Source organism: Hemitrygon akajei, chromosome 12 (assembly GCF_048418815.1).
Source record: "Hemitrygon akajei chromosome 12, sHemAka1.3, whole genome shotgun sequence".
Taxonomy (NCBI): domain Eukaryota; kingdom Metazoa; phylum Chordata; class Chondrichthyes; order Myliobatiformes; family Dasyatidae; genus Hemitrygon; species Hemitrygon akajei.
Window position 1 is genome coordinate 61824174 of NC_133135.1, and position 20379 is coordinate 61844552.

Consider the following 20379-nt stretch of genomic DNA (forward strand, 5'->3'; position numbering starts at 1 on the left):
CTGCCCGGTAAGCGTCGGGGATGTTTGTGTAAACGAGTTCCAACACGTTCTCCCCCCGTTGCAAAGTCCATGTACTGATGGAATTTGGGGAGCACTGACTTAAGGTTCGTGTGGTTAAAATCAACGGCGACAATAAACAGACCATCAGGGTGTGCGTTCTGCAGTTCGCTAATAGCTCCGTACAGTTCACAGAGCGCCTCCTTAGCATTAGCACTGGGGGGAATGTAAACACCGAATATGAGGACAGAGGTGAATTCCCGTGGCAAATAAAATGGTCTGCATCGAGCTGCCACAAACTCCACTAATGATGAGCAGTGTCTGGAAACCAGCACAGAGTTCTTACACCATTCCGTGCTGATGTAAACACACAAGCCACCACTGCGAGTCTTACTGGAGACAGCTGCATCTCTGTCCAAACGAAACAAAGCTAGCCTGTCTAGCTGGACAGGCAGAATCTTTTTAAAGTCGAGCTGCTGGCACATATTCATCTATTGTAGTTCTTGCTTTGTTTCTTTCTCCAGTGAATTTGTATAAGTATCATGTAGTGTATCTTGTGTTCTAAATATTTTTTGTTTTCTTCCCTAGATTTCCCATTCAGACCTTCACAGAATGTGCATTTTGAGGAATTTTTGGAGTCTCTTATCTACAGTGTATCAGACTCTGTATTAGACAGTTCCAAACACAGTGTACTGAGGTAACTTCTGGCATTTTTATTGAATGTTCTACAAACTATAGACATCTTAGCTTAGCAGACATTTGTTCTTCCTGCATAGTTTATGGGAATAAGTATGAAAGCTACTTTACCAAAATAACTTGTTCTCCTTATGTTTTTTTCTTCTAATAATGATAAAAAATAAAGAAGTTGAAGTTAAAAGAAACAAACTCTAAAATTTTATGTTTTCCTTGCTTTAAGCTTACCTGAAGATACATCTCTATCACATAGCCTGCCAAATTATTCTAGACATATGTCACTTCTTCCTAGTATATGAACTAAATTTCTTTTTCTCTGATCTATAGTTATAATCACCATTCTTCTGAAAATTTTGCTGTGATTCTTGTAAAATATTGCAATGCTTGACTTAAATTAGAACAGAAAAGTAGCAACTGTGGAGAAGGAAATTGTAGTATTTTGGGTCAATGACTAGTAAATACAGATTTTAAATTTTAATATAAAATGTTTGACTGGAAACTCTGATAATATTAGCTACACAAAGTTGGCTCAGTGCTGAATATTGGCTATGCTTTTTGTCGCTTTTATTATATTATCCAAGATGCACAATATTTAATTTTCATGAGGAATTAATATATACTGTTAGGCTGTTTATCAATAAATCCAAAGCTTGTCTCCCTTTGATCTGGAATCATAATTGTTCAGAAGACTTTGATATATGCAAACTATCTTAAGTCATATAATTTTGTATACTTTAAATCTGAAGCTCAGAAAACACTTTATTTTTGGTATTAGTTCAAGTTTTTTTTTAATCTAATGAAGTTTATCTCCTTTGGGGAGCCTTTTTTCCACAATTCATGATGTCACTAGAGTCAAACATTATGTTGTCACAGGAAGGGAGTTCTACATAGAATATCTGTTCCAAAGTAGCACACAAAGTTCCACACAAAGTAACAAGGGGTTCTTTGAAAAAATACTGGTAAGTGTAAGAAAATGGCATTTTTAAAGGGATATGGAATAGTAATTCAAATATATTTCATATAGGTTATGAACTACATGATTCAAATTCAGATTAATTGATCGTATGTACATTGAAATATACAGTTAGATCTGACATCTGCGTTAACAACCAACACACCCACTGATGCACTGGGGGGAGGGGGGGCAGCCTGCATGTATCAGCACTCATTCCATAAGACCATAAGACATAGGGGCAGAATTAGTCCATTTGGCCCATCGAATCTGCTCTGCCATTCAATCATGGCTGATCCTTTTTTCTCCACCTTAACCCCATTTCCCGGCCTTCTCCCCGTAACCTTTGATGCTGTGTTCAATCTAGAACCTATCAATCTCTGCCTTAAATATACGCAACGATCTGTCCTCCACATCTGCCTGTGGTAACAAATTCCACAAACTCACCACCCTCTGGCTAAAAAAATTCCCCACATTCCTGTTTCAAATGGACACCCCTCTATTCTGAGACTGTGCTCCCTTATCCTAGACTCCCCCACCATGAAAAACATCCTTTTCACATCTTCTCTGTCTAGGCCTTTCAACATTTGAAAGGTTACAGTGAGATTCCTTCTAAATTCCTTCTAGATTCCTTCTAGATTCCTAAAACTCCCCATCCTTCTAAATTCCATCAAGTACAGACCCAGAGCCAACAAATGTTCCTTGTATGATAATCCTTTCATTTCCGGAATCATCTTTGTGATCTGCCTCTAGATCCTCAACAATGCTAGCTCATCTTTTCTTAGATGAGAAGCCCAATACTGTTCACAGTGCTTAAGGTGAGGCCACACCAGTGTCTTATAAAGCCTCAGCATCACACATTTACTTTAGTATTCAAGACCTCTTGAAATGAATGCTAATATTGCATTTGCCTTCCTCACCACCGACGCAGCCCACAAGTTAATCTGTTGGGTGTTCTGGACAAGGACACCCAAGTTCTTTTGCATCTCATATTTTTGGATCTTTTCCCCATTTAGAAAATAATCTGCACATTTATTTCTTTGACTAAAGTGCACGACCATACACTTTCCAACATTATATTTCATTTGCCACTTTCTTGCCCGTTCTCCTAATCGGTCTAAGTCCTTCTGCAGCCTATCTGTTTCCTGAACACTACCTGTCCCTTCACCAGTCTTCATATCACCTGCAAGCTTAGCAACAAAGCCCCCTATTCTGTCATCTAAATCATTGATATACAGCATAAAAAGAAGTGGTTCCGACACAAATGCATGCGGAGCACCACTAGTCACTAGCAGCCAACCAGACAAGGATCCTTTTATTTCCACTCATTGCCTCCTACCAATCAGCCAATGCTCTAACCCTAATGCATAACTTTCCTGTAATACTATGGGCTCTTAACTTGGTAAGCAGCCTCATATGTGGTACCATAAGACCTTGAGATATTGGAGCTGAATTAGGCCATTTTGCCCATTGAGTCTGCTCCTGAACTTCCTCTGGATGGCTCCAGTCCCAACATAATCTCTAAGATAAGTAGCCTAGAACTACTCACAATACTCATAAGTGTGGTCTGACCAATGCCTTATAAAGTTTCAGTATTGCATCCTTGTTTTTTTTTATTCTAGATCTCTCAAAATGAATGCTAACATTGCATTTGCCTTCTTTATTACCATTTAAACCTGAAATTTAACAAGGGAATCCTGCGTGAGGACTCCCAAGTCCCTTTGTGCCCACCCACCTGGATTTACCTATCACTTTACAGCTAGCCTCTTTCCCCTCCTCCCCCCACCTTTTTATTCTGGCACCTTACCCCTTCCTTCTCAGTCCTGAAGAAGAGTTTTCTTTTCCATAGATGCTGCCTGATCTGCTGAGTCCTCCAGTGTTTAGTTTGTGTTTTAGAAAATAATCTATGGCTGTATTCCGTATAGCAAAGTACATGGTCATACACTACCCTACACTGTATTCCATGTGCCATTCTTTTGCCCTTTCTTCTAAGCTGTCTACGTGCTTCTGCAGACTCCCTGCTTCCTCAACACTGCCTGCACTTCCACCTATTTTTATATCATCCAGAAACTTGGCCTGAAAGCCATCAATTTCATCATCCAAATCATTGACATAAAACATGAAAAGAACCAGTCCCAACACCTACCCTCTGTGGAACACCACTAGTCACTGGGAGCCAACCAGAAAATGCACCCTTTGTTCCTGTTTTTTGCCTCTTGCCTGTCAGGCAATCTTCTTTCCTTTCCATTATCTTACCTTTTATACCATGGGCTCTTATCTTACTTAGCAGCCTTGATCAAGGGTTTGACATTTGGGTCTTGACACCTGGATTCGCAAGGAAATTGAACCTAGTGATCTGGTGGAGTGGTGGTCACTGGCCCTCTTGACACCCATACAGATCTTCAAGATCTGGGACTCGCTAACCTGGGGATCACTGGTCCCTTCAGCCCCTGTGGGATTGCTGACCTTCAACCACGAAGAGTGCTAAACTAGACTCTGAACACCGGCTCCTGCCCAGACTCTAGTTAACTCTTCTAACTCCCTCCTAAACTCTCACCTATCCCCTAACTCCCCACAGTGTTCCCAAAACTATCAGCTAAGTCTGAGCTACAATATTGATGGACATCACAGCTCAGCACCATTTTGCAATGATTTCAGTGAATTGTCAGGATGGAGCTCCCAGGACTAGACATCATCTACTCCAGCAGACTCAGGAGGAAAGCAATCAGCATAACCAAAGACGCCTTGCACCCCGGCCACTTCCTGTTTAACCCGCTGCCGTCCAGCAAAAGGTTCAGGACACTAAAAGCCAGAACAAATAGACTGAGGAACAGCTTCTACCCCAAAGCTGTGGCCTCCATCACACCGCTCCCACAGAACAATGACTGAAACTGTGAGCACACACATGCACACACAAGGACTCAAATACTTGCACTAACGGCACTTTGTGCATTACTGTGATATTCTGGTGCTGCTGCAACTTATTTTCTGCTACTTATCTATTTAATACTGTTTTTCTATTACTGCCTTATTTTTATCTACCGCTTTGTTTGATTGCCTGAGAGAAAGCCAAACAGTTTCATTGTACCTATGTATAATGACAATAAAGATCATTCAATTCAATTCAAGATGTTATTGAACCCTTTGGCCAGCATTCATCAGGACAGGAACAATAATATGCATCATACACCAGGGTGCTCTCTTCAGTTACTTTAAAGAAATAATATTTGAGAAAGACTGACAGGTACAAAGTTCAGTCTATTATTAAAATATGTATATGTCACCATACACTACCTTGATATTCATTTTCTTAAAGACATTCACAGTAGAACAAAGAAGTACAATAGAATCAATGAAAAACTGTACACAAAGGCTGACAAACAACCATATGCAAACTGCAAATACAAAAAAGGAAAAAAGAAACAAATAGCAAATAAATAAAATGCATTAATTATAGTGATTCCGCAGGTTATAGAGCCTTTGACAAGAAGTCCTTAGGTTGTGGAATCAATTCAGCATTGAGGTAAGTGATGTTATCCATGCTCATTCAGAAGCTGGTTGGTAGATGTTCCTGAATCTGGTGGTGTCGCTCCTGTATCTCCTTCCCAATGGCAACAGCAAAAAGAAAGCATGACCTGGATAGTGGGGGTCCTTGATAATGGGTGCTATTTTCATGTGGCAGTGCTCTTTGCAGATATGTTCAATGGTGAAGAGGACTTATCCTGTGCAGACTGGGCTACCACTTTTTGTAGTTTTTTATACCAGGCTATGATGTAACCAGTCAAGATGCTCTTCACTGTGCATTTGTAGAAGTTTGTCAAATGCTTTAGATGACATGCCAAATCTGCACAAACCTCTGAGAAAGTAGAGGTGCTGTCATGTCTTCTTTGTAATGACACTTGCGCGCTGGTCCTAGAACAAATCCTCTGAAATGATAATGCCAAGGAATTTAAAGTTAGTGACATTCTCTACCTCTGATCCCATAATAAGGACTGGCTCATGGATCTTCAGCATTTTCCTCCTAGAGTCGATAATGAGCTCTTTGGTTTTTGATGATGTTGAGGCACCATTCAACAGATTTCCAGTTTCCCTTCCATATGCTGATTGGTCACCACCTCTAATTCAGCCTACACAGTGGTACCATCAGCAAACTTAACTATGGCATTGGAGCTGTACTTGGCCTCACAGTCATAAGGGTAAAGAGAGTAGAGCAGAAGTAGTGATATGAGCTAGTAATCTTGTATCACAAGAATCTGCAAAAACCACAAATCAAACAGCATTTTTAAATGAAGAATTTCTGTAGAGCAATAGAGAAAACATATTTGTTATCTGTACATACTAATTTAAAACATACTCTTAAAGTTCAGTTCTTTCCTTCATTTTGCTTCTGCAATTGACAATGCCAAGTCATTTATTTTACACTAAATTTGCATTCCTAGATAAGTGGGGGAGGCAGATTCCATTTTGTCTCCTTGATGCAACAATCTATGTTGTATGATAATGTTTCCATCACTTTTTATCAGAACGTTTATGGAATTAGAAACTGAACTGCGAAATCAGAAGCCCTGGATAAACAACGAAATCCGGAATCCGTCAGAAATGCTGAGTAGATGCTCCAGCTTAACCTCCTCCAGAAGTCCCCAGCATCCCAGGTGTCAATATGCAGCCCATCTGATTCTATCCACATGGTATCAAGAAACAGCTGAAAGCACTGGATACTGCAAAGGTTATCGGTCCAGACTTGTACTCCAGAACTTGCTGCACTACTAGCCAAGCTGTTCCAGTATAGCTACAACACCGGCATCTACTCAGGAATGTGGAAAATTGTCCACATACGTCCTGTACACAAGACACAGGATGTCCAAAACCAGCCAGTTACTGCCCCGTCAGCTAAGTAATGGAAGGGGTCATCAACAGTGTTACCATGCAGCACCTACTTGGCAATAACCTAACTACGGATGCCCAGTTTGGGTTCCATCAAGGCCACTCAGCTCCTGACCTCATCACCTCTTTGGTCCAAACATGGACCAGTGAGCTAAATACCAGAGGTGAGGTGAGAGTGATAGCCCTCGACAACAAGCAGCATTTGACTGCGTATGGCATCAAGGTGCCTGACACAAAAGAAGATGGTTGTGATGGTTGAAGTCAATCATCTCGTCCTCAGGACATCACTGCAGGAGTTCCTCAGGGAAGTGTCCTCTGACCAACATTTTCAGCTGCTTCATCAATGACCTTCCTTCTGTCATAAGTCAGAAGTGAGAATGTTTGCAGATGGCTGCTCAATGTTCTGCACCATTTGTGACTCGTCAAATAGTGAAGCAGTTTATACCCAAATGCAGCAAAGCCTGGATGATATCCCGGCTTGGGCTGACAAATGGCAAGTAACATTTGAGCCATGCAAGTGCTAGGCAATGACCATCTCCAGTAAGAGAGGCTCTATCCATCATTCATCATCAGTGGCATCACCATCACTGAATTCCCTGCTACCAACATCCTGGGTGTTACCACTGACAGGAAACTGAACAGGTCTAGCCATATAAGCACTGTGGCTACCAGAGCAGGTCAAAGGCTAGGAATCCTGCAGGAGTGTAATGGAATACTCACCACTCACTAGATGAGTGCAGCTCCGTCAACACCCAAGAAGCTTGACACCTTCCAGTACAAATCAGCCCATTCAATTGGTACCCCTTCCACCATCGATGAACTGTTGCAGCAGTGTATACTATCTACAAGATGCACTGCAACAACACACCAAAGTTCCTAAGACAACGCCTTCCAGTCTCACGACCACTATCATCTAGAAGAGTGAGAACAGCAGATACCTGGGAACATCACCACTTGGAAATCCCCCTCCAAGTCATTCACCATCCTGACTTGGAAACCCAGATAAGTGTGAAGTGGTTCATTTTGGTAGGTTCAATTTGAAGGCAAAATATAATATAATTGGTAGGACTCTTGGCAGTGTGGAGGTTCTGAGAGATTTTGGGGTACGTGCCGATAGGACACTCAAAGCTGCTGCGCAGTTTGACAGTGTTGTCGAGAAGGAGCATAATTTTTTGGCATTCGTCAACCACAGGACTGAGTTCAAGATCCGTGAGGTAATGTTACAGCTATACAAGACCTTGGTCAGACCCCTCTTGGTACTGTGTTAGTTCTGGTCACCTCGCTACAGGAAGGATGTGGATGCTGTAGAGAGAGTACAGAGGAGATTTACAAGGATGTTGCCTGGTTTGAAGGGCATACCTTATGAAAATGGGTTGAGTGTACTTGGCCCTTTCTCCTTGGAGTGACAGGGGATGAGAGGTGACCTGATAGAGGTGTTTAAGATGATAAGCGGCATTGATCATGTGGGACAGCCAGAGGCTCTTTCCCCAGGACTGAAATGGCTACACGAGGGGGCATAGTTTTAAGGTGCTTGGAAATTGGTATCAAGGGGATTTCAGAAGTTAAGTTTTTCACACAGAGAGTGGTGGGTGTGTGGAATGCAGTGGCAGCAGTGGTGGTCAAAGTGGATACAATAGGGTCTTTTAAGAGCCTCTTGGATAGGTACATGGAGCTTAGAAAAATAGGGGGCAATGCTTTGGGGAAATTCTAGGCAGTTTCTAGAGTAGGTTACGTTGTTGGCACAACATTGTGGGCCGAAAGGCCTGTAATGTGCTCTAAGTTTCTATGTTCTGTGTTCAGTACATCACGAGTAAAACCTTACACACCCACAAAGCAGCATCCATCATCAAAGATCCTCACCACCCAGGCCATGCTCTTTTCTTGCTGCTGCCATCAGGTAGCAGGTACGGGTGCCTTAGGACTCGCTCCACCAGGTTCAACCTTCAGGCTCTTGAATAAAAGGGGATAGCTACATTCATTTAAGGTCTCTTATATTATGCTCATTATTTATTGCTATTTATTTATGTATGCATTTGCAGTTTGTTTACAGTTCCTGATGCTTACAGTTTACAGATCTTGTTTGCAGTTACTGTTCTGTAGATTTGCTAAGTAAGCCCACAGAAAAGAAATCTCAGAGTTTTATGTGGTGACATATAAGTACTCTGATAATAAATTTTACTTTAACTTTAATTAGAGTAGTTCATCAAAAATTTCATCAAAGAAATAAGTTTGATAGGCAAAGGAGAAGAAATGAACAGAAAGGTGAGTAATGATCTGGGTAGGAAATTCTGCATTTTTCTGCCTTGGCAGTTGAAATTATGGTTGCAATTAATACCTGGATTCCAGGTCAGAATTGGGGGCAAGAAGGGATATCAGAGAATTGTGTGTTTAGTAAAACTACAAAAATTGGAAGAAACAACACCTTGGGAAAGTTTGGAAAAAAGTTTGAAAACTTCTAAAGTTGATGCCCAGCCTAACAGAGCAAGTGATGGTACAAAAGGTAAATACTGCAGATGCTGGAAAATAGAAATAACAATAGGACAAGTTTTGCCTATTAAAGGAAAGTTGTAATACTGTGAAAACAAATTGTTAATAATGATTGTTGTTCTGAGTTTAATTTCTTAATTTTCTATAGTTACAATTTGGTATTCTAACTATTATTTGTTTATCTAAAAGAAGAGTGAAGGCTCCTTTGTGTGCGACTTGGATCAGTTCACCAGGGGCGTTTCATCATGGGAAGATCTTATATCATTGGCGAATACAGTGAGAAGTATCTTAAAAAGCTGAAGGCAGAAGGACGATATGGGACCACTGGCATTTTGCTAGGGCAGGTAAGTGCTGAACAACAATATGCTGTTTGCATGTTAAAAATGATTAAATAGCTTTAAAACTAGAATTCCTTAAAAATAGATAAAGATGAGCTTACATATTTTTTATTTTAATATTAGATGAGGCTATTTGGTCTATTAGTCAATTCTGGCTCTCAGAGCAATCCCATTAACCTCATTAAATTACTGGTAACATAGTCACACATTCATTGTCTTATTAACATAATTGAACATTTGAACATTTTGTGCTAAATTTTCAGTAATCCTTCATGATGAAAATATGAGTGCATAGAATATGAATGTCATGGATACCAGACAACAGTTTCCCTGGCCTTAAGAGAAAGGATTCACAAGCACTATTTTAAGTGCATGAACATGTTTCTGAACATCTGCATTTCAAACTTGAGAATTTGACTGAATGAAAATAAAGTTGAGTTTTTCAGTTGGCATTTTTGGATTATTTTTAAATTGTATTCAATTTTGGTAATCAAAGTGTTTGAAAGTAACATGTACAAGGGTTTCTAGAATGTCAGAACTGAACATATTGAAACTTCTACGAGGATCGAATAGGTGCAAACATACATCAAAGGGGTAAATCACAATGAGTTTCAACCTACTTAAACTATAATTGTCAGATATTTCTCAGTTTACAATTCACCATACAAGTCTAATCATGCTGTGAAAATTCAGCATATAAGCAATTCATAGCTATCAGATGTTATACAAGTGAATAAAGAGGATTGGTCAGATTGACCATGTGATGTTGGTCCACAAGTTTGGTAGTAGAATTGATTAAACTAACTGGCCACGAACCACATGTAACACAGTCAGAGGTGATATACTTTGAAAGTAACATTCTTACAATTTGAGCAGTGACTAATCGGAAATATCGGAAGCCTGAGAAGATGTACTTCATTTAGTTTCGCCAGTTGAGTAGAAAAATTAGTAACTCATGGCAGTTTGGAGCTTTGAGGACTGGCCAATCAGTGTTTGGGATTGATTGGCAAGAACAAATTGAAGTAAGATGGGCAAGCAGAGCGCCATCATTGGACTGGACAAAGATAGCTTGGGGATATTGAGGTGCTACTAAGGACGTAGGGGAGAAGAGATGAGCTGTGGTGATAGAGGATTTGTTAGGGAAACAGAAAGGAGGTTCTGTGTATGAGAATGAGATTCCTGGATGGTATATTGCCTCCCAGGTGCCAGGGTCCGGGACATCTCTGATTAAGTCCTCAGCATTCTTAAGTCAGAGTGTGAACAGGCAGAGGACGTGGCCCACATAGGTACCAATAACGTAGGTAGGAAGAATGATGAGGTGTTGCAAAGTGAGTTCAAAGTGAGTGCTAAGTTAAAGGGCAGGACCTCCAGGGTTGTGATCTCAGGATTGCTAATAGTGCCATGTGCTAGTGAGGCCAGAAGTAGGAAGATTGTGCAGTTTAACAAGTGGCTGAGGTATGGGTGTAGGAGGGGCTGCATAAGATTTTTGGATCATTGGGCGCTCTTCCAGGGAAGTTGGGACCTGTACAGAAGTGACTAGTTGCACTTGAACTAGAAGGAGACTGATATCTCAGTGGGGAGGTTTATTACTACTGCACGGGAGAGTTTAAACTAGAGGAGCACACGCAAAATGCTGGAGGATCTAAGCAGGCCAGGCAGCATCTATGGAAAACTGTTATCAGTTATCATTTTGTGCTGAGATCTTTCCTTCTGGTCCTGATGAAGGCTCTTCCAGGGGTGGTGTTGCTAGTTGGAAAATGTCACCACAATGCTCCGTCAGGACAGACTGGAGAACTCATCTAGTGAGGTGTTTTGTGTGGAACTGAGAAATAAGAAAGGTATAACGACACTAATGGGGCCATTTTACAGACCACACAGCAGTCCAGTGCATTGGGAGGAGTAACTTTGCATAGAAATCACGGACTGAAGCATGAGGTCTTATAGTAGGTGGTTTTAACTTTCCACATATTGACTGGGACTCCATACTGCAAAAGGGATAGAGTTTGTCGGACATGTTCAGGTAAGTTTCCTCAATCAGTATGTAGAAATTCCAGTGCGAAATACACAATACTTAATCTGCTATTAGAGAAGGAGACAGGGCAGGTGACAGTAGTTTGTGTAGGGGAACACTTTGCATGTAGTGATCACAATGTTATTTGTTTGAAAGTAAAGATTGGTCTGGTCTGTGAAAAATGCCAATTTCAATGATAGCAGAAGCTAAACAAGTGTGGATTGGGACAGTCTATTTTCTGGCAAAAGTGTACTTGGTAAGTGGGAGGCCTTCAAAAGTAAAATTTTGAGAGTACAAAGCTTGTAATGTGCCTGTCAGAATAAAAGGTAAAGATTACAAATGTAGGAAACTTTGGTTTTGAGGAGATATTGAGCCCCTGCTAAAGTTAAAATAAAGAGATGCATAGCTGGTATAGGCAGGTAGGAACAATTGAAGTGCTTATAGAGTATAAGAAATGCAAGAGAGCACTTAAGAAGGAAATCAGGAGGGCTAAAAGAAGGCATGGTATAGGAGACAAGGTGTAGGAAAATCCTAAAGAATTCTACAGATATGTTAAGAGCAAAAAAATTGCAGGGAACAAAACTGGTCCTCTGAAAGGTCAGAACAGTAATCCCTGTGTGGAACCAAAAGAGATGGGGGAAGATCTTAAATAAATTTTTTGCATCTGTATTTACTCAGGATAACGACACAGAGTCTATAGAAGTGAGGCAAAGCGACATCAACTTTGTGAACCCTATACAGATTACAGAAGGAGGTATTTGCTGTCTTGAGGCAAATTAGGGTGGATAACTCCCCAGGGCCTGATAAGGTGTCCTCTTGGACCCTACAAGAAGCAAGTGCAGAAATGTCGGGGCCCTAGCAGAGATATGTGAATAATCCTTAGTGACAGGAGGGGTACCAGAGGATTGGAGGATAGCCAGTTTTGTACTGCTGTTCAAGAAAAGCTCTAAAAATAAATCAGGAAATTATAGGGCGGTGAGTCTGACATTAGTGATCAGAAACTTATTGGAAGGTATTCTGAGGGATCGGATATATAAACATTTGGATATACATAGACTGGTTAAGGGCAGGCAACAGGTCATTCAGGACAGGTCTAACCAGTCTTATGAGGAGGTAATGGAGGAAGTTACCGGGAACGTTGATGAAGATAGGGCAGTAGATGTTGTCTACATCAACTTTAATAAGACATTTGACAAGGTCCCGTATAGAAGGTTGGTCAAGAAGATTCAGTCTCTCAGCATTCAAGATGAAGTAGTAATTTAGATTAGACATCAGCTTTGTGGGAGAAGCCGGAGAGTAGTAGTAGATGGTTGCCTCTGACTGGAGGCTTGTGACCAGTGGGGTGCCAGGGATCAATGCTGGGTTCATTGTTGTTTGTCAGCTATGTACATCAGTGGATCTAGATGATAATGCAGTTAACTGGATAAGCAAATTTGTGGATAACACCAAAATTAGGGGTGTAGTTGTCAGTGAGGAAGGCTATCATGGCTTACAGTGGGATCTGGACTAGCTGGAAAAATGGGCTGAGAAATGGCATATGGAATTTAATGCAGACAAATGCTAGGTGTTACATTTTGGTCCATCCAGGGTAGGTCTTACACAATGAACAATACGGCACTGAGGAGTGTGGTAGAACAAAGGGATCTGGGAATTTCAGGCCACAATCTGTTGAAAGTGACATCACTGGTAGATAGGATCATAAGGGAAGTTTTTGGCACATTGAATTTCATAAATCAAAGTATTGAGTACAGGAGATGGAATGTTATGTTGAAGTTGTATAAGACATTGGTGAGGCCTAACTTGGAGTATTGTGTGCAGCTTTGGTCACCTACCTACAGTAAAGATGTAAATGAGGTTGAAAGATTACAGTGAAAATTTACAAGTATGGGTCTGGAGGACTTGAGTTACATGGAAAGATTGAACAGGTTAGGACTTTATTCCTTGGAGCCTAGAAGTTTGAGGGGAGATTTGATAGAGGTATACACGTCTTAATAAGCTGGTAAGGAAGGCGGGCTCTGTCGTGGGCAAAGTACTGGAGAGTTTAACATCGGTAGCTGAGCGAAGGGCGCTGAGTAGGCTACGGTCAATTATGGATAACTCTGAACATCCTCTACATAGCACCATCCAGAGACAGAGAAGCAGTTTCAGCGACAGGTTACTATCGATGCAATGCTCCTCAGACAGGATGAAGAGGTCAATACTCCCCAATGCCATTAGGCTTTACAATTCTACCGCCAGGACTTAAGAACTTTTTAAAAGCTATTATTAATGCTTTTTGAGATGGTGATTTAGATGCATATCATATTTTTTTTTTACTGAGTTAAGTATTGTATGTAATTAGTTCTGCTACAACAAGTGTATGGGACATTGGAAAAAAAGTTGAATTTCCCCATGGGGATGAATAAAGTATCTATCTATCTATCTATCTATCTATCTATCTATCTACATAATCATGAGGGGTATACAAACGTTTGTAGATAAAGTAAATGCAAGCAGGCTTTTTCCACTGAGGTTGAGTGGGACTACAGCAGATGTTATGGGTTAAGGGTGAATGGTGAAATGTTTAAGGGGAATATGAAAGGAAACTTCTTCACTCAGAGGGTTGTGAGAGTGTAGAATGAGCTGCCAGTACAAGTGGTGCATGCAAGCTCGATGTCAACATTTCAGAGAAATTTGGATAGGTACATGGATGGTAGGGGTATGAAGGGCTATGGTCCCAATGCAGTTCGATGGGAGTAGGCAGTTTAAATGGTTCTGCATGGACCTTATGGTCTGAAGGGCCCGTTTATGTGCTGTACTTTTCATTGAGACTATGACATTGGCCAATAAAAGTTTGTATACGTGGAAAGGCAAAACTAATTAGAAAGGATTACAATACTTGTGGTTTCTTTTCATAACTTGACATTATGTATTTATATACCTTTTAGCCTTCTGTAATTTTGTGAAAACTTACAAATTATGCACATGCATCAGGGAAGAACGGTACATCCACTGATCCACCACAAACACTCCGTACATATTTCTAATGAGAGCTACAAACACATTGGAGCTACTATTATCTTCATGTCATGGCTAAATGCATGGGAATTTCCCGAATCTTTGCTTTCAGTTGTAAATCAATGGGTAATTGTCAGTGATGGTCAGATTGTAAATAATGGAACAACAAAAAATGTGTGAAGGAAATTTCACAATGCTTTGGTAGTTTTTGTGAAACAGTGTGATCTGATTTTTCATCATTTCGTTTTCAGATTACCCCAGCAAAAACATATATAATGTTTGGTGCTCAAACCCCAGCTAAAGATCAAGGCGAGTTTCTACCAGATAATCCAAATGAGTTGCATGCAAGTGACATAGAGTGGGTATCTGAGCATGCTCGGCAGGTCAGTCTCATAATAAAACAGGTTTTTATTTAGAGTGAGTAAAAGGTTCTTGCATTTCTATTTAATATTATTTATATCCAATGACATTACACAGTTGATCCACACAATAGGGTATATCTTAGATCGATCAGGGCAAGATGGATTGATGATCAGTTTGTGATGAGTAAATGGGAGGGAGTGGAAGGAAAGCAGCTGAGAATTGGGAAAAGGAATAACTGATGGGAAAGAAACTACGAAGAAAGATAAAGCGGTGTGAGGTGTAAGAGGATTGGAAGAGAGTTTTGAGTGGGAGATATCTTCATAGTGTAATGAAAATCAGCTGAGCACATACAGTAAAGATGTAAGAAGAGCCAGTTGGAGGTAAATATCTAGAATAGAGGAAAAGAGAGTGCATCTGTTGAAACCTAGACTTTCTAAATCTTATGATTGAGAACAAACACTGCATTAGGATGGCAGCATAGTGTTGGACCTAGGAAGTGGGATGTGAGTCAGCGAACCATTATTCCTCTGATGTAAAATTTGTGTTGAATAGCCTCTAATGGACTGTAGACTGGAAAAATAAAAAATATCAGGAAAAATGAGAGCATGGAGCTTAGAGAATAACTGATCCACAACTGCTATAAGGCAGATGAAGGATAGCAATTGATTTCAGAGGCTGATAATATGGTTGCAAATTCCATCTCTAAAACTAAAGAAAAATTGTGTTTAATTAGATGTGAGTAGTTTTAAAAAATAAGACTCTTGCAATTTTTAAAGCAGGATATGGGTATCTGGCTAGTTTCTGTCATATCTTTCATTCTTCAACTTTGCCTTAAAGTTAAGATCACCATCATTTTTACTTTGCAGTTAAAACTTCTAACCATTATTCATTTTCTGGGACTGTGATTGGCCATGCTACTCTTAATTTATGATCTCTTCTGCTTGTTGGCATATACTTTAATCAGTTTTTCAGGAATTCTTGTTGTAAAATTGCTGCCTGAAAATCAGGAGCAGTTGCAATTGCATAAATTCAGTACAGGTGTCCCCCGTTTTTCGAACGTTCGCTTTAATGTCAACTCGCTGTTACGAAAGACCTACATTAGTTACTTGTTTTCGCTAACAGAAGGTGTTTTCACTGTTACGAAAAAAGGCAGCAAGCGCCGAGCAGCCAAGTTTCTCCCCCGGAACTGCATTCTAGCCGGCATTGCTTAAATATGTGCCTGTGAACATCTGTGCTTTATGTCGATCTATTTTGTGCATCCATTAGCAAGATGAGTTCTAAGGTATCGGAAAAGCCTAAAAGAGCACGTAAGGGTGTTACACTTAGTGTAAAACTAGACATAATTAAGTGTTTCGATCGTGATGAACAAAGTAAGGACATAGTGATTTTGGTCAAGGGTTTGTGGAAGTTGATGAAGATGATGTTGAAGAGGTTTTGGCATCCCATGACTAAGAACTGACAGATGAAGAGTTGATGAAGAGGAAAGGATAACAATTGAAGCCGAACGCAGTAGCGAACGGCCCAAAAGTGAAGATGTCCAGGAACTGAACAGGGAGCAATTGGGTGAGATTTTCGCTGCGATTGACAACGCTGCAATGATTGCAGAAAAGTATGACTTTAATTTTGAAAGAGTATGTAGGCTTAGGGCATATTTGCAGGATGGTTTGAGTGCTTACAAAGAACTGTATGATAGAAAGATGCGCAAGGCTAAGCAGTCAAGCATACTGTCCTTTTTCAAGCCTTCCACAACAGACAACGAAACTCAACCTTCGACATTGAGGCAGGCAGACATAGAAGAAGGTGATCTGCCTGCCCTGATGGAAACAGACGACGATGAGATGATACCCCAGTCTCCTCTACTTCCCACTACCCCAACCTCTGACTCAGCCTAACACACTATCATCAGTGTGCTCACTGTCTTCTTGATTCCCGTAAGTGAAACTACACTGGGTGTACATTATTTCTACTTTATATAGGCTGTGTATTTTTATGTATTATTTGGTAGCTTCATATCTTAAAGGTTACTGGAAAGAGTGCCTCTGCCGGGAGCACTTGCGCTGTGTGTTTCTGACGAGAGCATTTGCGTGAGATTTTCGCTGCAGTGGACAGTGCTGCAATAATTGCAGAAAAGTATTCCTACATTATATAGGGCTGTGTATTTATCAGATCATTCCTGCTTTTACTATATGTTACTGTTATTTTAGGTTTTATGTGTTATTTGGCATGATTTGGTGGGTTATTTTTTGGGTCTGCGAACGCTCACAAATTTTTCCTATATAAATAAATGGCAATTGCTTCTTCACTTTACGACATTCCAGCTTACGAACCATTTCATAGGAACGCTCTACCTTCGAATAGCGGGGGAAACCTGTACTTGCCTTTCTTGTTGCACACAACTATAGCAGAACCACACTGGTCTCACTGACAAGTCCAAACTCTTTAAAATTGTATTAGTATGAAGGTCTGTAAAGTTTGTCAGATGGTGTTTTCTCCATCATTTTATAAAAATATTTAAGCAATAACTACTAAACTCTTTCATCAGTACAGCTGACTGAATTGAAGTGTTACATTTGGAGAAACCAGGCACTGAGTAATCCAAATTTATCTATGGTCAATATTATTATCAATCTAAGTTATAATTTTCAAGAGTGTCTTGGATCTAGTTAAAACATTAGTTAATTTTTTTAAAAGACCAGTTAATAGCTAATATGGATGATGCCATTATGAATGTAAGCTTCCTCAATTACAAATTTTATTTTCAATTTATGAGCATTAGCAGTTCAGACTGAATTTTCAGAATGCATTCAAACTAATGGAAACTGTGTGTCTTGATTGCAAAACAGTGGTTTTAAAAAATCTATTGCTGTCATGAACAATACAAGTTGTATAGCAAAAGGATTCCTTTAACATTAAAGCACCACCCAAGTAACATGCAAACAATTAGCATGAATTTTCAGTCAAATGCAAATCTTGAGTTTGATATATAACTTATTACTGCATTCCACATCATTATTTGAATACTATGGTCTATTCCTTAGCAGTTTTAAATAGCATATTGCTAACTCTATTTGTGTCCATGTATCCATTTATTTACTTTACTCTTTCTCTCACTAATGAGAGAGAGAGAGGTATTGTTCTTGCTACAGTGAGACGATAATGTTAACATTATTCATCTTTTCTCATACACACAAAATGATGGAGTAACTCAGCAGGTCAGGCAGCATCTATGAGGGGAAATGAATAGGTAGCTTTTCAGGCCTGAAACATCGACTGTTCGCTTCTCTCCATAGATGCTGCCTGATCAGTGGAATTTCTCCAGCATTTTGTAAGTATTGCTCAGATTTCTAGCATCTGCAGAATGTCTTGTTTCTCATACATTACAGGTTGCCAGGATGTTACCAGGTGGAATATTGGTACTTGGGGTATTTCTTATCAGACCACCAAAAATGACAAAAGAAGCAGCTCAGGATATTTTTCAGAAAGTGAGTATAAGCTATCTTCATGTGCGTGCATATGGAATATAGGAAAGGTAGCTTAGATTTCACTACAGCTTTGTCTGTCAGAAAATATCATTATAAAAAATCTTTTTAATATCTTCTGAATACTGCAGAGACCTTATCCTCAACAGGGATTATCAAGTTTCAGTCTTTCCAAGTATGTTGATTTTCTGACAGGCAAGATAATCCATCAACTGTAGTGTAAAATGCTTAACATCAGATGATTGATGGAAAATACAAATTGAAGTAGCCTAAGTTAAAACTTCACTACATTCTCTACAGATTTAAGTTGACAATAACAAGGTATTTCAGAGTTAGTAGTTTTTTTTAATAGTTTTTAGGTTAGTCTAACAAGAATAAGTTATAAGTTCAGTTATATTTTGCAATGTGATTATGAAGCAAAATCACTTTGCAAAAATACCATGGTTAACAGTGTGCAATTTAGATTCAATGTCATCAATGTTACTGAAAGAAAGTATTAAATTCTGCTGGGAACGAAGTACCTGTTCAGAGATCAGATCTAAGATAGAAACTGGCACACAAGTCAATAACTTTCTATCCAGCAGTAAACCATATGTAAGTAATGTAGATGTGTTTTATTTGAATGTCCGATTCACTTGTGCAAAATAAAATTGAAGACTGTAAATGCTAACTTTATATTTAGAATCGCAATGTAATTTTAGCACAAGAACGGATTCTGTTTTTTTCTGTTGTGCACCTATCTGTACTCATATTTTCCAACTCTCTACCTATTGACTGATATTTTTTTGAGGGGCATGCAGTCAATATGGTCTACGTGGACTTTCATAAAGATGTTGATAAGGACCTTTGTGGGAGACTGGCTAAAGGATTAAAGGCAATTTGGCAGTTGTATCCAAAAGTGGCTTGGTGGCACCAAGGGTAATAATCAAGGGCTGTACTTTAAGAAAAAGTTTGAAGTTAGTATATAGTTAAATAAAACCTAAGGAGCTTTTTATTTACATTCTGCTGAGTGAACACAGGAGTCAGTAGTGTATGACAACATGCCACTTGGGAAAGAGGGCTACAATGCTGACAGCTTTGTTCCTGGTCACTGCAAATAACATTATATAATGTAACTTTTTGCATGAAATAATGAGCTCATGTTTACCATAGTGTGCTTCCAACTAGATCTACATTAGCAACTTGTTTCATTGAGGAGTAGAACAATATTTGTTACCCATTTAGCGACTTGCAACCATGCTGAAAGCTTAATAATAAAACTACCATTTCTGCAGCCTTCTAAGAACCAGCAAAGAACATTGAGCAAAAATTGTTACTTTGCATCTCAGGATACAATTTTTCTCATCGTGTGTTTGTATTTTTATTGGGAGGGGTGGAACGCCACATGTTGTTTTGAGTGGAGATACTTCATCAGGACTTGTGGCAAAGTTTGGGATGATACTTGGATAGGTGGGGAATCGTGGGTAAGTAGTGCTGAGGAACAATACAGTTGCAGCAGGGCTTAGACAAAATTGGAAGAATGGGCAAAAATATGGCAGATGGAATACGGTGTTGGGAAATGTACGATGATGCATTTTGGTAAAAGGAACAATAATGCGGGCTATTATTTAAATGGGAAGAAGGTTCAAACATCAGAGGTGCAGAGGGACTTGGGAGTCCTCATGCAAGATTCCCAGAGGGTTAATTTATAGGCTGAGTCTGAGGTAAAGAAAGCAAATGCAATGTTGGTATTAATTTCAAGGGGAATAGAATATTAAAGCAAGGAGATAATACTGAGACTTTATAAGACACTAGACAGGGTGCAGTTGGAGTATTGTCAACAGTTTGGGGCCCCATATCTCAGAAAGAATGTGTTGTCATTGGAGTCAGAGGAGGTTCACGAGGATGATTCCGGGAATGAAGGAGTTAACATTTGAGGAGCATTTGGCAGCTTTGGGCCTGTACTTACTGGAATTTAGAAGAATGTGAGGGGATCTCATTGAAACCTACCAAATGTTGAAAGGACTAGATAGGGTAGATGTAGAGAGGATGTTTCCTCTGGTGGGGGTATCCAGAATTAGGGGGCACAGCCTCAAAATTGAGGGGTGACCTTTTAGAACAAGGGTAAAGAGGATTTTTAGTCAGGGAGTGGTGAATCTGTGGAATGCTCTGCTTACAGGCTGCAGTGGAGGCCAAGTC

General features: G+C 39.8%; 1 protein-coding gene across 5 annotated transcripts in view; it reads left to right on the forward strand.

The window, feature by feature from the left end:
- odr4 (odr-4 GPCR localization factor homolog) overlaps positions 1-20379 on the forward strand; it is an 89463-nt gene that overhangs the window by 8647 nt on the left and 60437 nt on the right. For 2 of the 5 annotated variants that reach the window (XM_073063267.1, XM_073063265.1), the window contains exons 2-5: positions 586-694; positions 9203-9357; positions 14611-14742; positions 18106-18204. In XM_073063267.1, coding sequence (XP_072919368.1) covers positions 9259-9357; positions 14611-14742; positions 18106-18204 — 330 coding nt within the window. In that variant the 5' untranslated portion in view covers positions 586-694; positions 9203-9258. Of the gene's footprint in view, positions 1-585; positions 695-5110; positions 5166-9202; positions 9358-14610; positions 14743-18105; positions 18205-20379 lie in introns of all 5 variants that reach the window. The other 3 variants (XM_073063266.1, XM_073063268.1, XM_073063269.1) reach the window with 3 other exon arrangements.